Source organism: Boleophthalmus pectinirostris, unplaced genomic scaffold, assembly GCF_026225935.1.
Source record: "Boleophthalmus pectinirostris isolate CB_2022bp ecotype Guang Dong unplaced genomic scaffold, ASM2622593v1 HiC_scaffold_17, whole genome shotgun sequence".
Lineage (NCBI taxonomy): Eukaryota > Metazoa > Chordata > Actinopteri > Gobiiformes > Gobiidae > Boleophthalmus > Boleophthalmus pectinirostris.
This window is the reverse complement of record NW_026571115.1, coordinates 28,215,436-28,239,362: the sequence shown is the minus strand read 5'-3', so window position 1 is coordinate 28,239,362 and position 23,927 is coordinate 28,215,436. Positions and strand designations below refer to the sequence as shown.

Here is a 23,927-nt window from a genome sequence, read left to right as displayed (position 1 = left end):
ATGGGTTTTTGCCATCACAACTGAAACTGGGACACATACAAGATTTTCTCATTCTCAGTATATGGGCTGGCCTCGTGAAAACTCAGAACCTCCAAAATTCCCTCACTGAGCTGCAGAGGCTGCACTAGCACTGATTCATGATGGCTGCAGATGCTGGAGTTTAGGTAGTGACTGTTCCGATCAGACAGAGGGATTTCAGGTTTAAAACTGGATTTCAGCACTGAAACTGGCAACCCAAATGTGAGGTCGCCATGGAGACAAGCAAAATCTTGCATACAGTTTCCTTTAAGCTATTTACAGACACATTGTAGTTTAGTTCTGACGGATTACCATAGGTTGCTTTCATTTTCAGATTTGAATTTGTTAAAATGTCAGATTGAGGGTATAGGCCTGTTTAGCTCTATGGGAGAAAATTTGTTTTTGTTTCATGTGGATAGGCTCAGTAATTACATATATTTACCTTAAACCAGTGACCAAATCTACACTCTGATAGTAAATTCCATCATAAAATTCAGATTCGAGAATGTTGTGGTCACGTGAATACGACCTATTTCCTGAATATTATTTTTGAGATTATCCAGAAAACAGAGATGCTGACGAGACTGTCAATGTGGCTAGAATTTCTGGAGGACTTTGCCTTTATTGTGCATGTTTGAGGTTGATTTATGACAAAGCTGGTGTCACCGCGCTCGACATTCTCTCCTCATTATTGACTGCTGCCATCTGAGGCCAATCAGGAGAGATGAGAGCGTTCAGAGCTTCACACAGAGCAGCCGACTGTCCTAGGACCGCACACTGCACAGCCAGACCCCATGGACAAGGGCACATAGTTAGCAATATTTTAAACTTTGTAGGCACAGATGTACTTTTTCAGTTGACTTTGCGGTGATATCATGCTATGGGTGTTCTATATGTTTCTCTATGGGCAGAATATTCGGTAGTTACCATGGTGACACAATGCACATATTTGCAAACACTGTCAAATCAATTTTAAGATAGATAGAGAGATAGAAAATGCGAGGTCGTTCACATTTGCAATTAAATGCGACTTGTATGTGATCTCCAGTGTGATCTTTGAATGCCCCAAAAGTGTCCCGCATCCGCATTGGAGGACACAACGACACACACAACAAGCGTGCTCAGTGTTTACAGAAGTAGCTTAAACACTGGGGTTGTCTCCCAAAGTACGGTCCAGTTCTTCGTGAAATGAGACATTTCAAAAACCACCCAGTTCCGATAAGACCCCTCCAATTTGGTCTGAATACAGCGATCCTCCCAAATATTAATTAACTCACTAACCTCGCTTTCCCTTCCTTGACTAAGACATGTCAAAAATTCGGATATGTATCGGTTTTAGGAGCACATATCCAAGTGGCCTGGGTCGCATTAGAAAAAATCAGATCTGTGTCTTTCAGACTGTCATTAAAAGCTCAGATACAGGTCGCATAGGGGCCAAAAAATCGGATTTGGGTCACTTCAGGCTGCAAGCTGAACATACGAACCTAAGTGAAATCTGTTGAATAATGTTATCTTATGTGTGAGAAACTTGTTTAACAGCACAAATCAGATCACCTGTTGTAGTTCAATGCTTCATGGTCAGATTGCGTTAAAACAAAGCTCAGATTAAAGCCTCAGACAAAACAGTGCCTACAGTTAGCATCATCAGGGAGTGTTGATGATCCCAGCTGCAAAGTATCAATAGACTTGTTTGAAAGTATCATTCTAACACAAATGAAAAAAGTGCATTTCTTTATTAGTCAAATTGTATTAAAATGTACAATGGCAAAAACTGGGTCCATAACAACCCTAGAAATTATCTTAGTATGTACCTTATGTACCGGACTATGTAACCTTATTGGACACTACTTGCTTGTCTCATGTTCTGGTTTTGTCTGCAGTGTCCTACAGTACGGCATTAAACTTGTCTATTTTGCGTTTATTGAATTACACATGTTTCTATAGGTCAAATATGAAATAATTATTACTGTGAACGCGGTCACATCTCTAGAGATCTGACCTTTAACTTAGCCTGCATGTCTCTGTGAAACTAGAGATGTTTAATGCTATATTGTGGAACATACCAGGCAATAACATTTAGACAAGCAGGTGGACGTACCCTCCACCAGAAAAGTAACATGGTGCCTCTTTAAAGGTCCTATATTACACAAAAATTGATTCATGCGAGTTTTAAGACTTGTCGTAATGTTGTTACCTTCTCAAAAACATACCTGGGTGTTTTGTTTTAATCACACATGTTTGAGCAAACCTTTATTACATCTCCAAAGCTCAAAACGCTCTGTTCCAACTTGTGATGTCATGTAGTGGTAGTTTTCAAGTTAACAACAAATTTTTACCTTTTGTTCAGTTGAGGATTGGCATTTGTAGGGCTGAAATTTTATAAAAGATTCTAGTGAAGGTGCACACAGTTCAAAAACACAGTAGACCAGTTCTTGTATTACCATGACATCACAAGGTTGAACAGAGGTTTTTCTTTTAAAGAGAAAAACTAAAGTAAATATGCAGGTTTTGTGTGTTAATTTAACAAAACACAACTCCGAGCATGTTTGTGATTAGGAAACATAGATATAACATAGATCAGAAAATGGCGTAAAACTAGTGTCCCCTGTCTCTGCAGATTTATCCAAAACCATTGATTTGTTCTAGTTGTATGTAAGGAATATCCCAGGTGTTGGGGTGGGGACTTGCAAGTTGTAACTTGGACTTGAGTCACTATTTTTAGGACTTGAGACTTGGCTTGATAAAATGGATTAAGACTTGGGACTCAACTTGGACTTGAAGATCAGTGACTTGGGACTTGACTCAGACTTGAGGCCTGTGACTTGAGAAGACTTGAGAAGCACTTTTAAATCAGAATTCTTTCTATTCTGACTGCAATGATTCACACTAAGATCTTGTCAAGACATTTAAAAAGTATAAATTAACTATATTCATTTCTAAAACTCTTGTATACTTTATAAATACTCATATATAAATATACCATTACTTTTTTTAAAGTACAATTTAGTTTAAAATTCATATAAATTTGGTTTAAAGACTTGATATGACTTGAAACTCAAGGCAGATGACTTGGACTTGACTTGGATTTATGGGCCAGTGACTCGAGACTGGACTTGGACTTGTATTTGACTTGGGACTGGACTCGGATTTGAGGTCAAAGACTTGAAACTTACTTGAGACATGCAAAACAAAGACTTGGTCCCACCTCTGCCCAGGTGACCCTATTTTTGACCAGTTTGATCCCTGCCCTGTATTTTTAGATAAAATACAAAAGAATCTGCTTAAAAATGGCCAAAACGCAAAGAAAATGTGACTGTACTGACTCACATGTTAGTTATGAATGGTATCTGCGTAACAATTTTCCTTAATTACACACTTGTTTCACATTTTTATTACCACCACCCACCAAAAAACTTGAAAAAAATGTCCCAGTTTTTTATTTTGAAATTCTGGTGACTCTAAAGCATTCAGTCGATAGTAGGTTTTGAATAGCCCATTTAAGAGCTTTATGTAAAAATAATTAAATAAACAAAACAAGAAAAGTCTTCAAAACCTTCTTATACTTCTGATATGTTTTTAAAAGAGTGTTAAGAAAGAGATTTCTTCATGACTTGTCCGTTTTGCTTTGGGCTAGCCTCGTTAGCTGCTAGCATATGTGTAGGTGTCAGGCTGCAATCTGTTTCCAGGCCTAATGAGGATCCTGCGGCTTTTTGTGCTCGCGACCACTTGTGCTCGCCCATTTAGCATCACGACTCAGCACGTTCATCACAGAGGAGAAAAAAATTGCGAAATGGAAAAAAAAGACACAAAATCATAGAAATGAAATGATTTGTGGGGCTAAAATGTGTCGTGCCACGCCCTTCCATATTCATTTCCGGAAGTAAATCATTTTTGTAATCCTAATCTGAGTGTTGTGACAGATTAAGAGAGCGAGGGAGAGATGTGCTTCAGCCTCTAATCTCCGGCAAACGTCAGACCATGGCTTTGTAAAGTCCTTCCTCTGCTTGGTTTGACATTATAACTACAGACACTTTTGATGTTACATTTGATTATAAGTGGACAATACGGTCGCACTATATTTACCTTTCACTTAATCAATAAAACTACTGTATTTGGCTATTCTTATGATCCAATTTAGTTCTTTTGTACCTTAAAATGAAATGTATGACTATGTTAAAATGAAAATGCATGTATTACTATAGTGGTTTGGTTAGGGTGACCAGAATTTCAAAATAAAAAACTGGGACATCCCCGTTTTTTTGGTTGGTTATAATAAAATTGTGAAACAAGTTATGCAAAAAGCACTCATGACCAGCATGTTAGTCCATATAGTCACATTTTCTTTGTGTTTTGGTCATTTTTTAAGCAGTTTTATCTGCATTTTACCTAAACAAATTCCAATTTATGCCTCTTTTTACTGTTGGCAGGGGTCAAATTGGTCAAAATTTCAAAAACAGGGACACCAGGGACATTTCTTGTATAAAACGGGGACAAATCAATGGTATTGGATAAATCTGCTGGGCCAGGGGACACAGAGATCAAAACTGGGACTGTCCCGAGTAAATAGGGATGTCTGGTCATCCTAGGTTTGGTCATAATTAGGCATTATAAAAATTATTTCTACTGCTATCCACTACAAATAATTAGGCTATACTATACTACTATTTAGGGATGGGACAAGATCTCGTGCCAAAAGATCTTGCAAGACAAATTTTCCACAAATTCATGCACACATGAGTAAAACTATCTCGTGAGATTGTTTTTCCCCCTGAATTTACCTTTACCGTAGACAAAAAAAGAGTTACGAGCTGGTGAGTTATTCAATACAAAGTAGTACTTCAATGACCGCTAAAGTATTACATAAAATAAGTAACATAGTGAAGACAAAACTGTGATATGTACTGCAACACTTATTTATTACAAATTATGTAAAAATCTCATCTTGTCCTGTTCTCATGGACCTAATCTCGTGATGTGTCTTGTCTTGTGAAAATTGTGTCTCGTTCCACCCCTACTACCATTCTATACTATACTGCTATACTTCTACTTCCACTACTGCTACTACTACTTTAAAGCTCTATTCAGTACCACAAAAGCATTCTTTTGAACACAAAATAAAAGAATTTTTTTGTCCTTAAAGGTCCTATATTACACAAGATTGACTCCTGAGATTTAAGCCATGTTATGTTAAAATTATGTTACCTCCTCAAAAACAGACCTGGAGTTGTTTTGTTTTGTTTCATTCACACATGTTTGAGTAATCCTTTATTATTAGTTTGTCTACATCTCCAAAGCTCAAAAAGTTCTGTTACTCCCTGTGATGTCATGAAGTGGTAGTTTTCAAGTTAATAGCTCCTTTTCCCTTTCGTTCAGAAGAGATTGGCAATTCCAGGACTGAAATTATCTGAATTATTAAATGATTCAAGTGAAGGTGTATGGAGGTTAAAAACATATTGGAGCTCTTCCTGTATTACCACATGACATCACAAGGTGGAACAGAGTGTTTTCTTTTTGAGAGAAGAACCTAAATATGCAGGATTTGTGTGTTAAACATGTGTGAATGAAACAAAACACAACTCCAGGTATGCTTGTGATGAGGAAACAACATTATAACATAGATCAGAAAATAGCAAAATATCAAGTTCTCTGGTTTTAATACCAGTTTTAGTATTTACATTTATTTTTATTATGTGGGTAATTCTGAACTCAGTCTTGAACTGTGCGAAAATGTGTCACAAATGAATTATTATTGTGATATTCAACATAGAGTTCACCTAACAGATACCTTTTTTCATTATGTTTTGCACCATAAAAGTCAACTGAATCATTTTATTCTCTGTGATTCAGCTGTACAGTCCCGGGGTTGGTACAGCACGAATAGCAGCCTTTAAGACCAACGCATATATAGACAGTGACACAATATAGCGCAAAAGCTAGTGTAAATAATTCATTTTCACCCAAAAACGCATCAATAATAGACCAGTGTCAGCCTCTCTCGTGCTAGAATGCATGAGGAAGGTCTTAAGGCCAGAAAGCCGAAGAAAAACAAAATTTGGCAGTTTGCTCGCAGACTTGTGTTGTCCGGAGCTTTGAAAAATCCACCCCGAGTATGCGAGTATGCCTGTAATTCTCCAGCTCACTGAGCAACTGGATCACAACAGAGCGGCCCACTGACACGCACATAGGCTATAGGAACGCTAACACAAGTCACTGGAAAGAAACATACCTGGAAAATCTGTTATTGTCAATAAATACGTAATGATATAGAATAGGGCTGCTCGATTATGGCAAAAATCATTATCACGATTATTTTTGGTCAATATTTAAATCATGATTATTTTTTAGTTACATGATGCATTTATTCAGCATTTCTCTCAGAAAAAAAACCCTGTTATTAATAATTTACGCAAAACTTTTAAATTTAAAATAAATATAGGCTACAAATATGTACCTTAGAGCAGTTTTGTGATGTATAAAAGATAAAATGAATACAATATTTACTTTGAACATGAAATAAGGCATAAAAAAAACATAAACGTATCCAAAATAAACTATATATCTAGCTGTTCTACAATCTTTATATTAAAAAAAAAATTATAAAATAAATATACTTATTTATATTTAAAAAATATCCCAAAACTCCATGTTTGGAAATTGTTTGACACGCAAATCAAAATTGCGGTCAAAATTAAATTAATTGCACAGCCTTCATATAGAATAGGGTTGTTAAAAGTATTGAAAATCAGATACTAATCTTAGACTTAGACTTTTAATTGATCCACAACTGAAATTATTTGGTAGCTCACACATCACGTAACAAACAGCAAGAATATAAATGGTAATAATGCATTCAAAATAAGTAGCAAAAAGAGCAAGAGTCTGGTGTCAAATAAGGCATAGTTATATACAGTCCTTGACAAAAGTCTTGTCGCTTATCCATTTTGTAGAAACAAAAGCTTATAACCTGACTTTAAATTAATCGATTGGTTTTAGAAATGTCTTATATGAAAGCTAAAACCCTCCCAAATTATGCTCAATATATTAAAATAAATTTGCTTCACTGAGAAAGATTGATCATTTAATGAACACAGAAAGGTCAGATTTTGGCAAGACAAAAGTTTTGTCGCCTACAGAAAATTGAACAAATAATTTACTTCAAATACAAAAATATGTTGCATAACGTCAGTGAATTAAGTAGTGGTGCTGTGAGATCCATATTTAATATCTTGTATGACTTCCATGAGCTTGAAGGACTGCATCCATGCGGTTCAACAATGATTCATACAATTTGTTGATGAAGTCATCAGGAATAGCAAAGAAAGTGTCTTACATGCCTCCCAGAGTTCATCAAGATTCTTTGGTTTTGCCTTCCATGCTTCCTCTTTCATTCTACCCCAGACATGATCAATGATGTTCATGTCTGGTGACTGGGCTGGCCAGTCCTGGAGCACCTTGATCTTCTTTGCCTTGAGAAACTTTGATGTAGAGATAGAAGTATGCGATGGAACACTATCCTGCTGCAAAATTTGACCCCTTTTATGGTTGGGAATGTAAGAGGTAGCTAATACTTCTTGATATTTTAGGTTATTGATATTGCCTTCCACCCTGCAAATGTCTCGCACACCCCCATACTGGATGTAACCCCAGACCATGATTTTTCCACCACCAAACTTAACTGTTTTCTGGGTGAATCTTGGATCCATGCGGGCTCCAGTAGGTCTCCTGCAATATTTGCGGTGGCTGTGATGTAATTCAACCGAGGATTCATCTGAGAAATCCACCTTCTGCCACTTTTCCAGTGTCCATCCTTTTAGCAGGCTGTGGGCCTTGGCAAATTCCACACGGTTTTTAATTGCCTTTTGTTTAGTGCTGGTTTCTGTGCACTGATTCGACCATGGAGGCCATTTCGAGACAGAATTCTACAAACTGTTGTGGTTGACACAGGGACTTGAGGTGACCAGGCCTGGTGGAGTCTGCTGCAGTGGAAAAGGGGCTGGCCTTGGATTTTCGAATCAGCAAACGGTCCTCCTGAGCAGTTGTCTTGGGGGGTCTGCCGGACCTGGGCTTGTCAAAAACATCTCCAGTCATTTCAGATCTTTTTCTTATTCTTTGTACTTGACGCTGAGACACATTGAAGGTGTCAGCCACCTCAGCAGTGGATCTGGTCTTCAGCCTCTTGATAATTAACGCTTTGGTCTCAGGGTGGATCTTAGGCATGTTGTCAGAGGTCAAGTTGCAGTTGATGTGAAGGTCTGGTGTGCTGGGGTTCTTTTTATACACACCCACTAATTGATCGATCAGTAACTGATCACAGATGAGGCTGTAATCTAGGATTGGGTGCATCATATGACAAGGCGACAAGACTTTTGTCTTGCCAAAATCTGACCTTTCTGTGTTCATTAAATGATCAATCTTTCTTCAGTGAAGCAAATTTATTTTAGTATATTGAACATAATTTGGGAGGGTTTTAGCTTTCATATGAGACATTTCTAAAACCAATCGATTAATTTAAAGTCAGGTTATAAGATTTTGTTTCTACAAAATGAATAAGCAACAAGACTTTTGTCAGGGACTGTAAATGTACTGTATGTAGGAGGACAAATAAAATATAAAAATATAGTAATGCAAATATATCTCAGCTATATACACGAGGTTGTAAGGACAAACTGTGCAAAGATGGTCTAATGATTGACAGCACATAGGGTTTTTTATTATTAATGCTAAAAAGCAATACTAAAACTAAATACTCGTTTGAGCAGGTATCAGTATTAAAAAGATACGTTCACGGGACAGAAATTAACTTTCCTAAATATATTAGAATGATCTTGAGATGCATCAGACCACATTCCCATGGACCACTGCTGAAGCAACCTAGACGACTGAGGGGATTACACACATAAGATTACATTTAAAAGAATTAAAATATACAGTGTTGAAAATTACGTTCAATTACCTTAATAAAGAGTGTTGTTTTTTTTAGTATCATCGTGGTATCAGAATCAAGTCTATTCCTTAGTATTGCAATTGAGTTTTAAATTTTAGTATCATGACAACACTAATATGTAAATGTCACACAATATGGCAAAATGTATTAAGAATTTCAAATCAGTAGTGAATTCTGACTGCACTGAAAAGGAGCAAAGCATCATGGTCTATGTAGTTTTCTCTGCGTTCATCGTGAAGCTGTAACAGACCATTGCCTTTTTTTTTAAGTCCACATTTTTTCCACATTTATCTCATTGCCTTGTTGCTACATTTACTTAGTGGCCACAATTGACAAAAATTTTTTAGTTTAAACCTTAAAAGTGCACCATGTAACGTTACTGATGGAGGGTCCGTCACCTGCTTGTTACCATGGAGATGCTGTTTGCCTGATATGTTCCACTGTATGGGATTAAACTTTTGCCCTTTTTATAATTATTAAGGATGTTTTTATTGCTCAAAAATAGCTTGTCGCAGATCTGACTTGTATTTTACTTCTCTGACCTCTCACCAGAAAAGTTACATAGCCTACCTTTAAATAAATGTGGTTAATTAATGACTATAGGGGCTGCCATACTTAATTATTGTCAAAGAATAACATATAAGCCTGAACCGCCAGGTCTATGTTTCAAATTCTATTATTATTATTATTTTTTTTTATATGCAGGTATTTCTCATAATAATGTGTAAATCATTGTTGCTTTTATAACATTTTTAACCAATAAGCTTCATTCTTAAAATACTAAAACACCATCCTATTTGTTTCTGATACAAGGGTACTTAATATTTCATAGCTGTACGACTGTATGTAGTATGACTAGTATTTACTGATGCCTGCGTATTGTGCAGTGTGCTGAGGGTGCTATTTTCAGCCATAACACACAGATGGCTGCTCCTCCGACTTCACTGTTGGGCTCCTGTGGAAAAAGTGACTCCAAATCACTCTCTGCCCATTAAACAACATGAATACGCTAATATTTAGGTCAGAAAAGCTATTTTAATACTCTGCTATTTTTAATTGTCTTTTATCTTTTTTGTCTTTGTTCAAATGACGCTTAAAAGTCAATGTTACAAATCTCTAGGGAGCACTGAAAGATCGGGAATATTGGAAATCTACAGCAGGATAAGTGAAAAACATTGCAAGAGTCTATTGTGTGTCTACCATTAGAGACTGACCCATTTTGTATTTTTTTTCATGGCCGAGATATTTGGATTATTTTCCCCAAATTGTATAATTTTTATTTACTACAAACTATTCCACAAACCGGTTTTACTTCAAAGTGGATAAGAAAGCCGTGTAGTCAGATTTTTCTGTGCACTAAATAAAGCTTAATGCATATATTTAGGCAGATGGTCAACCCAATCCAAATGTTGGCCTCTTGCCTATTTTTTTTTTCCTTCAAATTTTGTAAAACTGATTTAAAACACCCATGCTTGACTAATTTCTGATCTATGTTATAATATTGTTTCCTTATCACAAACATACCCGGAGTTGTGTTTTGTTTCGTTCACACATGTTTAACACACAAATCCTGCATATTTAGGGTGAGTTCTTCTGTCAAACAGAAAACACTCTGTTCCACCACCTTGATGTCATGTGGTAATACAGGAAGTGCGCCACTGTTTTTGAACTCCATACACCTTCACTAGATTAATTTGATTTCAACCGTGGAATTTCCATTTTCTACTTAACAAAAGGTAAGAGGTCACTGTTAACTTGAAAACTAACTCCTCACACTTGAGTTTTGGAGATGTAATTAGACTAATAATAAAGGGTTATTCAAACATGAGAATGAAACAAAACACAACTCCAGGTCTGTTTTGCCTAATATAGGACCTTTAACGCAGCAGATGTGACATATATCGGGGTAATTCCATAACTGTTACAATTTGTGTACCTCCAGAAATGTTAACTAGTAGCCAGGCTGGTGCCACCTAGTACCTCCGCTCAATTTCATTTCTCTCCAGCGAATACACCAGACAGTTCGCAAAAACCCCGAAAATGTGAGTTCGGGCACCAGCCAATCAGCAAAGTGCCATATATTCTGTGTTGGCAACGATTCCCGAGATCGAGGATTTAAAGCTGGAATGACGAGAATGTTTGGTGAATTTTAGCGGCACATTTCATACATCACGACCAAATAGCAGCAATTGGTTAAATGAAAAAAGTACCTGCCTACTGTCGAGCAAACAAATCCTAATGCTGCGAGGTCAGACGGTTTCTACTAAGTTAGGCTAGTTAACTAGAGCCAAACTTGTCTAAATTACACAATAGTTAAGACTAGACTAATAAAAATTATAACACCTTTACTCTGTTAAATGAAAGTTTAAACTCTTGTCTTCTTTGTGTGTAAATAGTTCCTGTATATAGGATGGAATTTTTTGCGTTGATGACATATTTAAAGTGATTCTGTTTGTACTTTTTTGTACCATTTTTCTACTTTTCTCTATTTTCTTCCCATAAACTGCCACTTAACTGATGCAAAACTAGGATAAATATTGACCACAGGTGCTATCCCACCAAACCAAGTCATAAATAGAAAAACATCAAAATCGTATGTACTTTAAAGCTGGACTATATAACTTTTTGGTTTAGGGCCATTCACCTGCTTATTTCTATGGATATGTCATTGCTCTGCCTGGAATGTTCCACAGTATGACATTAAACAGCTCTACTTTACATTTATTCAATTATAGGTGGTTTTATAGCTCAAAAATACCTAGAAAAACAAACAATCTGACTGTGAGTGGGGTTACCTGTCCACAGATCTGACCTGTAGCTTGGTCTGGTTTGGTCTCCATGAAGATAGAAAAGCTTAATACCATACTGTGAAACATTCCAGATGAGGCGAAAACATCTCCATGAAGAAAAGCATGTGACAAACCCTGATTAAAAAAAGTGTATAGAAAGCAAAAACTATAGCTCATAATATTTGTATCATGTATTGTAATGTTTTGTTTTACCCTCAGAATAATCGAGAAGAGGCAGCCCAATGGAGAGACGATCGAGCTGTCCGCAGAGGGCCGCCCGGAGCTGGTGGAGGAGAAGGAGATGCCCGTCGTGGACTGTACGTGCTTCGGTCTCCCGCGGCGTTACATCATCGCCATCCTGTCCGGCCTGGGCTTCTGCATCTCCTTTGGGATCCGCTGTAACCTCGGGGTGGCCATCGTCAGCATGGTGAACGATCACACCGTCTACAAAGGCAACAAGGAAGTGCTCGTGGTGAGTTTGTTTGAGCACCAGTTTGCACTAGATGTGAGAAAACAGGCTCTACTTTGTTTTGTTTAGCATTTGTCTTAAAGGGTTTTCATTCTGCGCTCGTCGCTTTTAAAGGCCCCATATTATATCTTTTATGTTGTTGCTTCATCAAAATCTTACTAAGAGTTGTGTTTTGTTTCATTCGCACATGTCAAACACACAAACTCTGCATATTTACTGAGCTCTTCTCTAAAACAAAAAACGCCGTGTTCAACCTGGTGATGTCATGTGATAATATAGGAAGTGCTCCACTGTGTTTTTAAACTCCATACACCTTCACTAGAATTGTTTGGAAATTTCAGTCACGGAATTGTCAGCCTCTGCTAAACAAAATATAAAATGTAGCTGTTGACTTGAAAACTGCAGCTTCATGACATCACAAGGTGCAACAGAGCATTTGAAGCTTTGGTAGATGTAGACAGACTAATAATAAAGAGTTACTCTGACATGTGTGAATGAAGCAAAACACAACTCCAGGTCTGTTTTGATGAGAGAACAACATTAAAACATGGCTTAAAGCAAAGCTCATCAGAATCCATTTTGTGTAATATTTTATCTTAATAACATCTTTAAAAACAAGAACATGAATCTGCAGTGACAGAAGTAAATGTACCTGTTACTATTACTACACTCTTTTGGAACAATATTGCAGTTCACTATGAAAATAATGAAATACTAAAAATCTAACATAGTAGCTTCTCTAATGTCCAATTGTTGTTGCCTTGTTCCAGGCTGCACAGTTCACATGGGACCCGGAGACAGTGGGAATGATTCACGGCTCCTTCTTCTGGGGCTACATCGTCACACAGATCCCAGGAGGTTTTATATGTCAGAAATTTGCAGCCAACAGGTAAACAGTTGTTTTGATATTTTGATACAGTAAAAACCTGGTTAAAATCCAAAATATAAGAAAGACTGAACAGGGACAAAGATCAGGCTAAATCAGGACTAAATCGATAATGACAAAGTATATGTATTTAAAATCATATAAATGTCGAGTTAAGGTTCTTGAGACATTAGCATAATTTTGTGTGGGTGTGTGTTAGCAAATACTGTGGTTTTGAGATATACTGTATTGTGTCTAATGTTGTACTGTAAATCAAATTGTTGTTTCTTAAAATTGAAAATACCAGACTGTACTTGCACATGACAAAGTTGATGGTAACTATTGCGTGATAAAATAATGTTTGCTCTAACTTATTTCCTGCGTCTTGTTCTTCAGAGTGTTTGGGTTTGCAATCGTGGCCACATCAGTGCTCAACATGCTGATCCCCAGTGCTGCTCGCTGCCATTACAGCTGTGTCATCCTGGTCAGGATATGTCAGGGGCTGGTGGAGGTAAGACACATCTTATTCTCACATCAGCGATAGAAGAGCCAAGTCTCTCTGTGGGTATTACTATTATACTGTATTTATTGACATTATGTTCCAGTTTGATGTCATATTAGCAAGGTCTATACTGATACCAAGCCTATAATAGCAGTACCAAGAAATCTACATTCAGTCACAACAACCATTTTATTATCAGTGTGTTGCATTTTACATAATGTAACTTGATAGTTTGTTCACATTGTTTGCAGGGTAGTCACGGGGTCTTAAAAGTCTTAAATTTCATGTTCCTAAAGCCTAAACTTCCTAAGGCCTTAAAAAGTCTTAAATTATGTTGTTCAAGTATTATTTTTTTGACTTAAATTTTATTAGCCTATTTTTTGTATACTCAACCAGTCTGCAGTGCGATGTGAAACAGAGGGAGGAAAAAAAACAACAACATGAAATCATGTGAATGTACGTCTAATGTGGAGTAAGTGCAAACAATACTTTCATTTCTGGCGCCAGCGGCAATGAGTAAACAATCAGTACAGTGGAGGAAGACATTGGATGGATCATGGGGAAGTGCAGGTGGCTCTTAAATTTTAGATATAGTAGTTGGTTGGTCATTATTAAAACTGGATCTGATGTTTTTCACCTGCATAATGGGTACAATGTTGGTCTTAATTTTCATTTAAGTGGTGTTAAAAAGGTCTTAGAAAAGTCTTAAATTTGGGGTAGTCAAACCTGGGGAAACCCTGTGTTTGACCAAGTAGAACTAGAATTAAAAGATTCGTATATACTAGAATTACATGTACTTACATCTAAAGCATCAATTTGCATTTCAATTTATAAATTAAACTCCTTTCTGTTCTGCTTAGGGTGTCTCATACCCAGCCTGCCATGGCATCTGGGCAAAGTGGGCACCTCCACTGGAGAGAAGTCGATTAGCCACAACTGCCTTTTGTGGTAAGTGAAAAGTATTTAGTGATCAAGCACAAATGCTAAGTTATTTTTGAATCAGCACTGTAATAATTATAATTGTGTAACGTGGACATATTTGATGCCTCCTAGGGTCCTATGCAGGAGCGGTAGTCGCCATGCCTTTAGCTGGAATACTGGTCCAATACAGTGGCTGGCCCTCTGTCTTCTATGTTTATGGTCAGTGTGTTTAAAATGTAGCATACAATACAGTTCATCTTTTTACTTTGAATGCCTAGAATTTTTGGATTCTACAGGCAGTTTTGGTATCTTCTGGTACTTGTTTTGGATTCTGGTCTCATATGAGAGTCCTGCAGCCCACCCCACCATCACCCCAGAGGAACGCAAGTACATTGAAGACGCTATTGGAGAATCTGCATCATTTCTCAATCCTCTTCAAGTATGTCTCTACATCAAAATCTTTTGTGTTTGGATATTTAAACAACAAAGAGACATTGGGCCTGTGTTTCTAAAATGCCTCATGTGTTATTATGACAGAAATTCAAAACCCCTTGGAGACATTTTTTCACCTCTATGCCAGTCTATGCCATCATTGTGGCAAACTTCTGCAGGAGCTGGACCTTCTACCTGCTGCTCATCAGCCAGCCGGCCTACTTTGAGGAAGTGTTTGGGTTCGAGATCAGCAAGGTAAACTTTTTTATGTTGCAATTCTCTATTAGAAGTTTAAATTATTATTAAGTAATACACTGTATTTAGGCTCACACACTAAAGTGAAGGATGGTGCTGCTCTTCAAGACACTTCACTCATCTTTACCGTGTGAATGTAGTACAGTAGGCTCTATTCACACTTACGTCACAAACCAGGAAAATATTTGGAAACATGCGATTATGACTTCCGGTGTAGCGGATTTAGCAGCAGCGGTCTTCACAGCGTGCCAAAGCTTTCCATGGAGGGCGTGACTTTTTTATTAGATAAATTATAATACACAGATTAATAGGCAATTTATAAAAGGAAAAAAATAAAGAATACAATGACAAAGAAAGAAAACTGGGCCATTTTCTAAATTTTCCTAGATTTGTCAGACTTACTACCACAAACAGAGCCCACCGGAAGTCATCTTTGCATCTTTCTAAACGCCTTCCTGGTTTGTGATGTAAGCATGAATAGAGCCTATTGTTTCCTGAACATAAACAAAAATATTAATCCGCCAAATAAGACATTTCTGGGGAGCTTTTTTCCGCCATGTTACAACATTGTTCTCTTATCAGAAACACACCTGAAGAGATTTTATATGTCATCCATTCATGTTTGAGTAATCTTGCGATCTCTCCCTAGTCCTATTTGAACCCTCCTTGCTGCCCCGATTCTGTCCAAAGCTCAGCATACAAGCCTAGGCCACCCATGCTCCTGTACAAGAATTTTCCATAAATATACAGGACACAAAAAAATACACTACAACTTTACAAACCTGATGCAATGTGCAGTAGTTTTCAGTAGTTTCAGATGCACACGTGGATATGTTGGAATACTAATCCGAAGGGAGGAGGGATTTTTGGACTTTTGAATACATTGTTTTCGGTAAATATAGCATTTTCAAAACAAAAAGGTGATCTAAATATGTTACGTGTTGACAGTGAATATGCCAGTGTAAGTGTAATACCCAGTCTTTAAATTATTGCCTGTCAATCTTGATTACATGAGTAAATACATAAATTAGCACCTCTATCATTCTGACAGTTGTATCTGAGATCGTCCATGCTGTCTCTTATTGTTGCATTGTACGAGTGACATAACCACCTCCTTTTGTTTGCCAAACTCCGTGCTGGCCTCTTTGCCTTCCCTTTAGGTGGGAATAGTGTCAGCTCTGCCCCATCTGGTCATGACCATCATCGTTCCACTCGGGGGCCAGCTGGCGGACTACCTGAGGACACACAACATCATGACAACCACCAACGTGCGGAAGCTCATGAACTGTGGAGGTCAGTGTCACAGGCAAATGGTACACAGATGAAGGCTTTGTCTCAGAAGTTTGACAAAGTGACTATTGTGCGCTCTTGTCGCTGTGTTTCTCACTCCTCCTTGTTTGATTTGGACGTGTTAGGTTTTGGGATGGAAGCCACACTCCTACTCGTGGTGGGATACTCGCACACCAAAGGCATCGCCATTTCTTTCTTGGTCCTCGCTGTGGGATTTAGTGGCTTTGCTATCTCAGGTAGGTGGTGCGAAGTCATTAAAGAACATATTTATTGTTAGGTACACTACCAGTTTACTACTACCTACTTTTTAAATACATACAGTAGATATCAAATATATGATGCAAGATATATGGAATTATGTAAAAAAGTTAATGAACTAAATATATTTATATTGTAGTTTCAAATTCCTCAATGTAGCCACCGTTTGCTTTGTCGACAGCACTGCAAAATCTTGGCCTTCTCTCAGTAAGCTTTATGATGAAGTCTCCTGAAATGTTTTTTACTTTTACTGTGCGTTGTTGGAGACAAGAAATGTCAAGGGTCCAAACCAGTGATCAAAGCAAAGGATGGCTTTTTTTTTTTTTATCTAAAACTAGTTTTGAATTATTTTGAGTTAATTTTTTTGTTTACTACTTTCCGTATGTTCATTCAAAGTATTGATATGAGAATCTACCATGTAAATAGTCAGGAAAATAAAGAAAAAAACTAAAGAAACAGTAGGGATGTACTGATACCAATACAGGAAAATTTGCTGGATCAGGTATCAGTTCCATGATATCAGTTCAGCCAATAACCTGGTTGGGTCTTTAACTGGATGTAATGAGACTAATGTAGGTCAAGGTTATCTCATAATGTTTAAACATTAATTCATGCAAAGCTGTTCTGTTCTGTTCTTGCAGGATAAATAAGTTACATAACAGAATTGGATCAAATGTATTAACTGTGTTTTGAGAGACAAAAATTCTATTTACAATACCAACAACAGTATCGCTTAAAGGTTGTATGGAGGATTTTTTTTTTGTTTTTTTTGTTTCAAATTGTCAATGATAGCATTATAGAGATGCAGTAGCCTTGTAATTATGATGACCAAAAAAAAGAGAATAAAAATTCATCAACTCTGGACGTGGTGGGGCCAGCTAAACATTTGCCAATAGATAACGACACTGCCTCGTTATCTGTTAGCTGACAGGCTGTCAATCAATCTCCCTACGTTTCTAGCGTAACTGACTTGCCTGCGCGCCGCCGGTACGTGGTTTACGTACGCCTGTCACGCAGTCCACAGACGCAAGCCGCACAGACGCTGTTTACTCCACCAACGCAACAGTTCTTAGCGGCTTTTTTTGACCTATATCTTCCTCGCAGTTAGCACAAAGTTTGTTGCAATGGCAGACAAGAATCCAGGAGCAGTTAGCCGCAAAAGAAAGTCAGTTTTTGAGATTGCTGAAAGAAGAAGACAAGGGGAAAAGCAGCGAAGCCAAACTAAGGTGATTCTTGAAGATTCATTCCAGCGATGGCGCAACTGAAGCAGACGCAGGGTCTAAAGACTGACGCATTGGTCGCCAAATTACTCCTGGACAGGTCACTTCTGCTTATTATGAAAACGTACTTTATTTCCAAGAGCTAGTCAAACGTTTTTCAGGACACGAAAGCGATATCCTATGTCTGAAAACGTAATTTTCAATGCAAAGAAAGAGTCCGCTTGCTGCTGCGTGTTGTAGCTAGTTCATTCGCACTGAATCTCCGCGCAACCTTCTCTGCACCCCTTTCCTGCTCCTCTCCCCGCTGCCCGATCCGCTCTTCCCCCTGCTCCTCACTTCTCCGGGCACGGAATCTCCGTGCACCGCTCCCCTCTCCTCTCTCCTCTCTCCTGCTCCCTGCTCCGCTCTTCTCCCTGCTCCTCACTTCTCGTCCGCGCACGAAATGTCCGCGCACCCCCGCTCCTCACTTCTCCGTCTTGCCTAACCAACACTGTAGTTAGTTGTTTACAAGTCATGTGCAGCGCACCGGCTGTAAACAAACCTGTTTCTGGCGTAAGGAGGAGGCGGGAGGAGGCGTTTCTACGTAGGGAGCTGTAGGGGAGGGGGGGTGGTTTCACACATGCGCAACATTTGAAAAAGGACAAACAGTCGCTGGATTTCTCGTTCCTTGGAAAATCCTCTATACAACCTTTAATATCAGATATCAGCAAATACTTAAAGCCATAATATCAATTTCGTAGTAATACAACACTAACAAAATTGAAAAAGCTGGATCGTTGCCTCCCTATGAAAAAGTGACCAAATATTTGACTGGTGTAGGTGTAGTAGTGTAGGTTAATTTACATACAAAATTAATAACCTAAAAATAAAATCCTGCGAAATGCTTAATTTACAGTGATTCCTAAGATGGGGGTCAGAATCCAAATTTGGGTCTCAAGAGATTCTTAGGGGGTTATTGCTTCGATAATGCTTTTTAAAATCATTATTTTTCAATAAATTTTTATTAGCCACAAAATAATCTATTTTTCCTGTCAGTTAAGTTAATATGACACAGGTTGGTTTGCAGTTGTTAGTTTGTGGCTGTATTGTTTATGATAAAGACATTTAATTATATATATATTATTTTAAGATTTAGTATTTTTTCCCCAGCCCTTCTGATGAGTGAATGTAGCGTGTGAAGAAATTAACATTATTTTTCGGTTTCCCTTTTCAAACAGGTTTTAACGTCAACCACTTGGACATTGCCCCGCGGTATGCAAGTATTCTGATGGGCATTTCCAACGGTGTGGGCACTTTGTCAGGAATGGTGTGTCCTCTCATCGTGGGGGCCATGACCAAACATAAGGTACCCTCGTGTTCTTGGAAGGCTGCAGTCCTAGGCCTTTGAGTACAAGTGTAACTACAGTTTTTTTTTATCTTCTTTTCAGACACGAGAGGAATGGCAAGGAGTGTTTCTGATCGCCTCTCTTGTCCATTATGGAGGAGTGGTTTTCTATGGTATTTGACTTTACACTATTACTTTGATTCTGTTGAGGTTGAGGTGTATCAATGTACATTTGTAGTGTAAATATTAATATTTGTGTAAAAGATACAAAATTTTGCAGACGGTCATAATTTGAAGCAGAAACAGGATTTTATTTGTTTAGGTTCAATTTTTATTAATTAATTTAAAGCCACAATGCGCTAGCCAGGCTGGCGCCACCTAGTGCCTAGTACCTAGGTTAGGAATCGGAATACACTAGATGGTTTGCATGAACCCTGGAAGTTGTAGACCACGCATAGGCCAATTACCGAAGAGCTGTGGAGCCGTGACGTCAAACTAGGTCCCTTTTGTGGCACAGCACAACAGTAAACAAAGCAGTTGAGATGAATGTAGACGAAGACATACATTCTGTGTTGGCAACGATTCCCGAGATCAAAGATTTTCACTCTGTTTTGTTTGCTCTTGTGCTTGCAATTACTTGGACACCACTGAGCGTTCCAGCGCATAACATACGTCACCAAATAGCAGCGATTAAATAAAAAAATAACTCGCCTACTGTTGAGCAAATGAATCCTGTGCGAGGTTTCCACAAAGTGAAACTGGCTGATGAATCAGGCTAACACTGTACAGCTGTTTTTGCCAAGATTTGCCAAAAATAAAGGCATCTTTTTAGGGTTTTATTGCATTGATAGAAAACTTAAACATACATAAAGTTTAGAAACAGAAAAACGTGTCTCCTTACTTTGAGTGGGCTTGCATCTCCACAAACCTGACTCTTATTTAGCCTAGAGAAGGGCCTCGTCCTCCTGCTTATGTCCATGGAAATGTTGTTCCTTTGGTAATAATCCACAATATAGCATAAAACCCATCCATTTAAAATATTCCGAAGTATGGCTTTCTATTTCCGTGGAATCATTCAGATGGCTTTTCACCTTCAGAAAAATACACTGTGTAGCTTTAATATATTTCTTATTTTATTTTATTATGTTGTAGAACTTTTTAATAAACTTTTATGTGGGAGATTATATTGGGACTTACTAATAACTATCTTTTCCATAGGGATCTTTGCCTCGGGAGAGAAGCAGCCGTGGGCGGACATAGAGGACACGAGTGAAGAGAAATGTGGCATTATTGATGAGGATGAACTGGCCAATGAGACAGAAGAGATGTACCGCGGTGGCGGGCAGTACGGGGCCATGAGCCAGGTGGTTGGTTCAAACGGAGGGGGTGGAGCTGGCAGCGGCTGGGTGTCGGACTGGGACAAGTCTGAGGAGTATGTGCAGCCACCTGGGTACAACTCCTACAAGTACGAGGGGAGGGAGGAGGGAAGGGAGGAGGGGAGGGAGACCACCTAGACCAATGACTTTACACAGCAAGAGTAAACAGCAGGAAACAAGACGGATTTCTAACAATGAAGACACTGCGACTTGCTACGTGGAATGGACGGTCCTTTAGATAGTATTTCTATTTGCACATATCAGCGTGTGCATTCACTGTATGGGTGTGCTATGGGTTATGTGTGACTCGACAGATTTAAATATATGTGTATTTTGGATGTCATGAGCTAGTGGCACAGTGCAAGAAATATTACAATACAGTCAGACAATCCATATGATGCTGAAACAATCCAACAATCTGATGGAGCTCTAAATTTGTCCAAAGGAGGGCTATAACTTTACTAATAATGTTTCTTTTATTTGTAGTGTGCTGTACAAGTTCGACAGTAGTCTTTATTCATTCACTCCACCACACCTGCTGATGGTAAAATACTTCTCTATCCCCAGCTGCCCTGGGGCATAATGACAAAAGCCAGGCTGTTATTCTGCACCAACAGCCTCTTGGCTCACTCACTCACTGTACTCAGCTGCTCCATGTTCTTGTCTTGGGCTTTTCCACGTCTCTATAGTCACAAAATCACTCAAATAGGTCTTTATAGTAACCAGAGGTGGGTATAATAATAAAAAAATACAGTTTCTTCAGAAATATATTAATTAAAGGTTCACTAAGTTTCTGGTTGGGGGTCCACCACCTGCTCGTATCACTTGAGATGTTATTGCTTTTCATGGAATGTTCCATAGCATGGCAATAAATCTATCTATTTTGCATTTATTTATCTGCAGGTGTTTTTATTGCTCAAACCTGCTTGTTTCTATGAAAAATAGATACGTGTAATGCCTAATGTTAGATACTGTACCTTTAAGTAGAAGTAAACAGTTGAAGTAAAAAATGATTTAATTTTTGTCAATTTATAGCTTACTGACAAAGAAGACTTTGAACTTTGTACAAAGTTTTTGTTTCATGTGGATAAGTCCAGTAATAGTACAGAAATATTAACCACAAACCAGGTCGATATATCTGCAATCTCACAGTTAAAACAGCAAATTCGACCATTGAATTTTGATCTGTTCTACTGCTTAGTTTTAACCTAGGAATTTAGGATGTTGTGATGTCCCTTGAACGTAGCCTATTGTCTGATCTATTCACATGAAACAAAAACACAAAGTTCAGTTACTCACAGAGGGAAGAGTATCCAAAACTTCAAGTAGTAAAAAGTAAAAGGTAAACATTTTGCTTAAATATAACTACCCACCTCTGGCCATCCATTTCAGTGTCATTTTCTAATGGGATGTTGTGACTTGTTTTGCGTTAATTGGTGGGCTCTCTCAGTCTGGGCAGGTGCTGTAGATCAGAGTGCAGTAGTGGGAGCATGTGAAGCAGATTAGAATGTGCACAGGTCCGTGGTGGAGTGGAGCGCTTGTGCTGGAGAGAGAGGGCTGTCTAGTGCGAGCTCACCTGTGTCTGACCTAACTAAGCCATGTGGGTCACAGTGTGCATATGACAAATCATCCGCCACACTGAACTCTGGTTAAATATACTCTATTGTTTAACCAGAGTACACTTACATTTGTGGTTTTCAGGTTCTATGTGATGATGTCAAACTTCATTTTTGGGTGCAAGAGTCACTTTGTACTGTTGGTGTTCATATGAAAACCAAAAATCTGATCATAATCTGATTTCTGGAGTTATCAGATTATTGACATGTCTTATAAATTAGCTGCAGTTACACACACACCAAAATCTGATTATTGTCTGATTTCTGGACCTTTAAGATGATTTAAATGAATGCTAACTCCAAAATCTGAGGTCAGAAAGAAATTTTATGACCTTGCTGTTTAAATATCATCTTAATAATCTTTGAACACCAGAAATCTGATAAAAAATAATAATAATTTTGAGTTTGCATGTAACTGTAGCCAGGTTTTGCCAAGGAAAGTTATGCAAAAAAGGGCAAACTATTATGGCAAAGACAAAAATGAAAGAGAAAAAGGTAAAAATTAAATTTCATAGTTATTTTTAAATTCTTTGTCTTCCAAAAACAAATACAATGGTTACTCTAAAATTCCACTGATTAATTGACATATATCCCCAGGTGTTTTGATGATCAGATTTCTTTTGTGCAAGTACAGCACAAATGAGATATGAATATTGGGTTATCTGATTATTCTACTTATCTGATTTTCCTGGCCATGTACTGTAATTTGGTTATGAAACATCCAAAGGGTGAATCTATAAATGTTGAATCGTATATTATTGACCAGACACAAGAACTTGCTGTATTACAACATAAATTCCAGCAATAGGCCAGGCTCATGTTACATTGCAATTTTTAAGGCAGAATTTCAAAATTGATCTGTTTCGCCTTTTTTTGCAGAAGAACTATAAGTTTAACTGTCAAAACTGACCTGGTTTGTGGTCAGAATCTCTGTAATTAGTGATTAGGACCGATGCCATAGCAATTAAGAATTCACAACAAAAATTATGTCTTTTGAATTGTCGACTGGTTCCATAAATTCCTGACAATCAAGTCTTCGAGGTTGAATCATGACTCCACTTTCCAAAGCTATTGTTAAAAATGTCTTTCACTTCTGTCAATTTATAGCCTAAAGACTTTGAACTTTGTGCTAGTTTTTCTTTTATGTGGATAAGTCCAGTAATTACAGAAATATTAACTACAAACCAGGTTAACAAATCTGCAATCTCACAGTTAAAATAGCAAAGTCCACCATAGAATTTTGTCCTACTGCTCATTTTTAATCTAGGAATTTAGGATGTTGTGATGTCCCTATTATCCGATCTATTCACATGAAACAAAAACGGTCACAAAGTTCATTGTCTTCCCTGTCAGCAGAAATAAGGAATTTTCATCTAGAACTATGGCTAGAAAATCATGAACACAACCAAGATTTCTAAGCATGTGTGGAGTCTCCTTTTGTGCAGTTTTTTTTTTTTTTTCTCTCTCTCTCTGTACTGATCAAATTCTCAGCAGTATTTTTTTTTTCTTTCATGCCGTTTTTGAGTTGGTGCTGTCTTAATGTTGTGAAATTTTTGAGCTGATGGAACAGATTTTTATTTATTTATTTAATTTTTATGATTTTATTTGTAAATGTAAGTGTGTGTTGTTGGGTGCAGGTGTGGAACCT

At 37.8% G+C, this 23,927-nt stretch overlaps 1 protein-coding gene across 1 annotated transcript in view; it reads left to right on the top strand.

The window, feature by feature from the left end:
• Nucleotides 1-20,801, top strand: part of slc17a7a (solute carrier family 17 member 7a) — a 31,596-nt gene extending 10,795 nt beyond the window's left edge. The window contains exons 2-13 of the mRNA XM_020922670.1: nt 11,971-12,223; nt 12,991-13,109; nt 13,482-13,596; nt 14,448-14,535; nt 14,641-14,727; nt 14,805-14,947; nt 15,046-15,195; nt 16,356-16,488; nt 16,611-16,721; nt 19,181-19,308; nt 19,391-19,460; nt 20,506-20,801. Coding sequence (XP_020778329.1) covers nt 11,971-12,223; nt 12,991-13,109; nt 13,482-13,596; nt 14,448-14,535; nt 14,641-14,727; nt 14,805-14,947; nt 15,046-15,195; nt 16,356-16,488; nt 16,611-16,721; nt 19,181-19,308; nt 19,391-19,460; nt 20,506-20,801 — 1,693 coding nt within the window. The remainder of the gene's footprint in view (nt 1-11,970; nt 12,224-12,990; nt 13,110-13,481; nt 13,597-14,447; nt 14,536-14,640; nt 14,728-14,804; nt 14,948-15,045; nt 15,196-16,355; nt 16,489-16,610; nt 16,722-19,180; nt 19,309-19,390; nt 19,461-20,505) is intronic.
• Nucleotides 20,802-23,927: the final 3,126 nt, after the last annotated feature.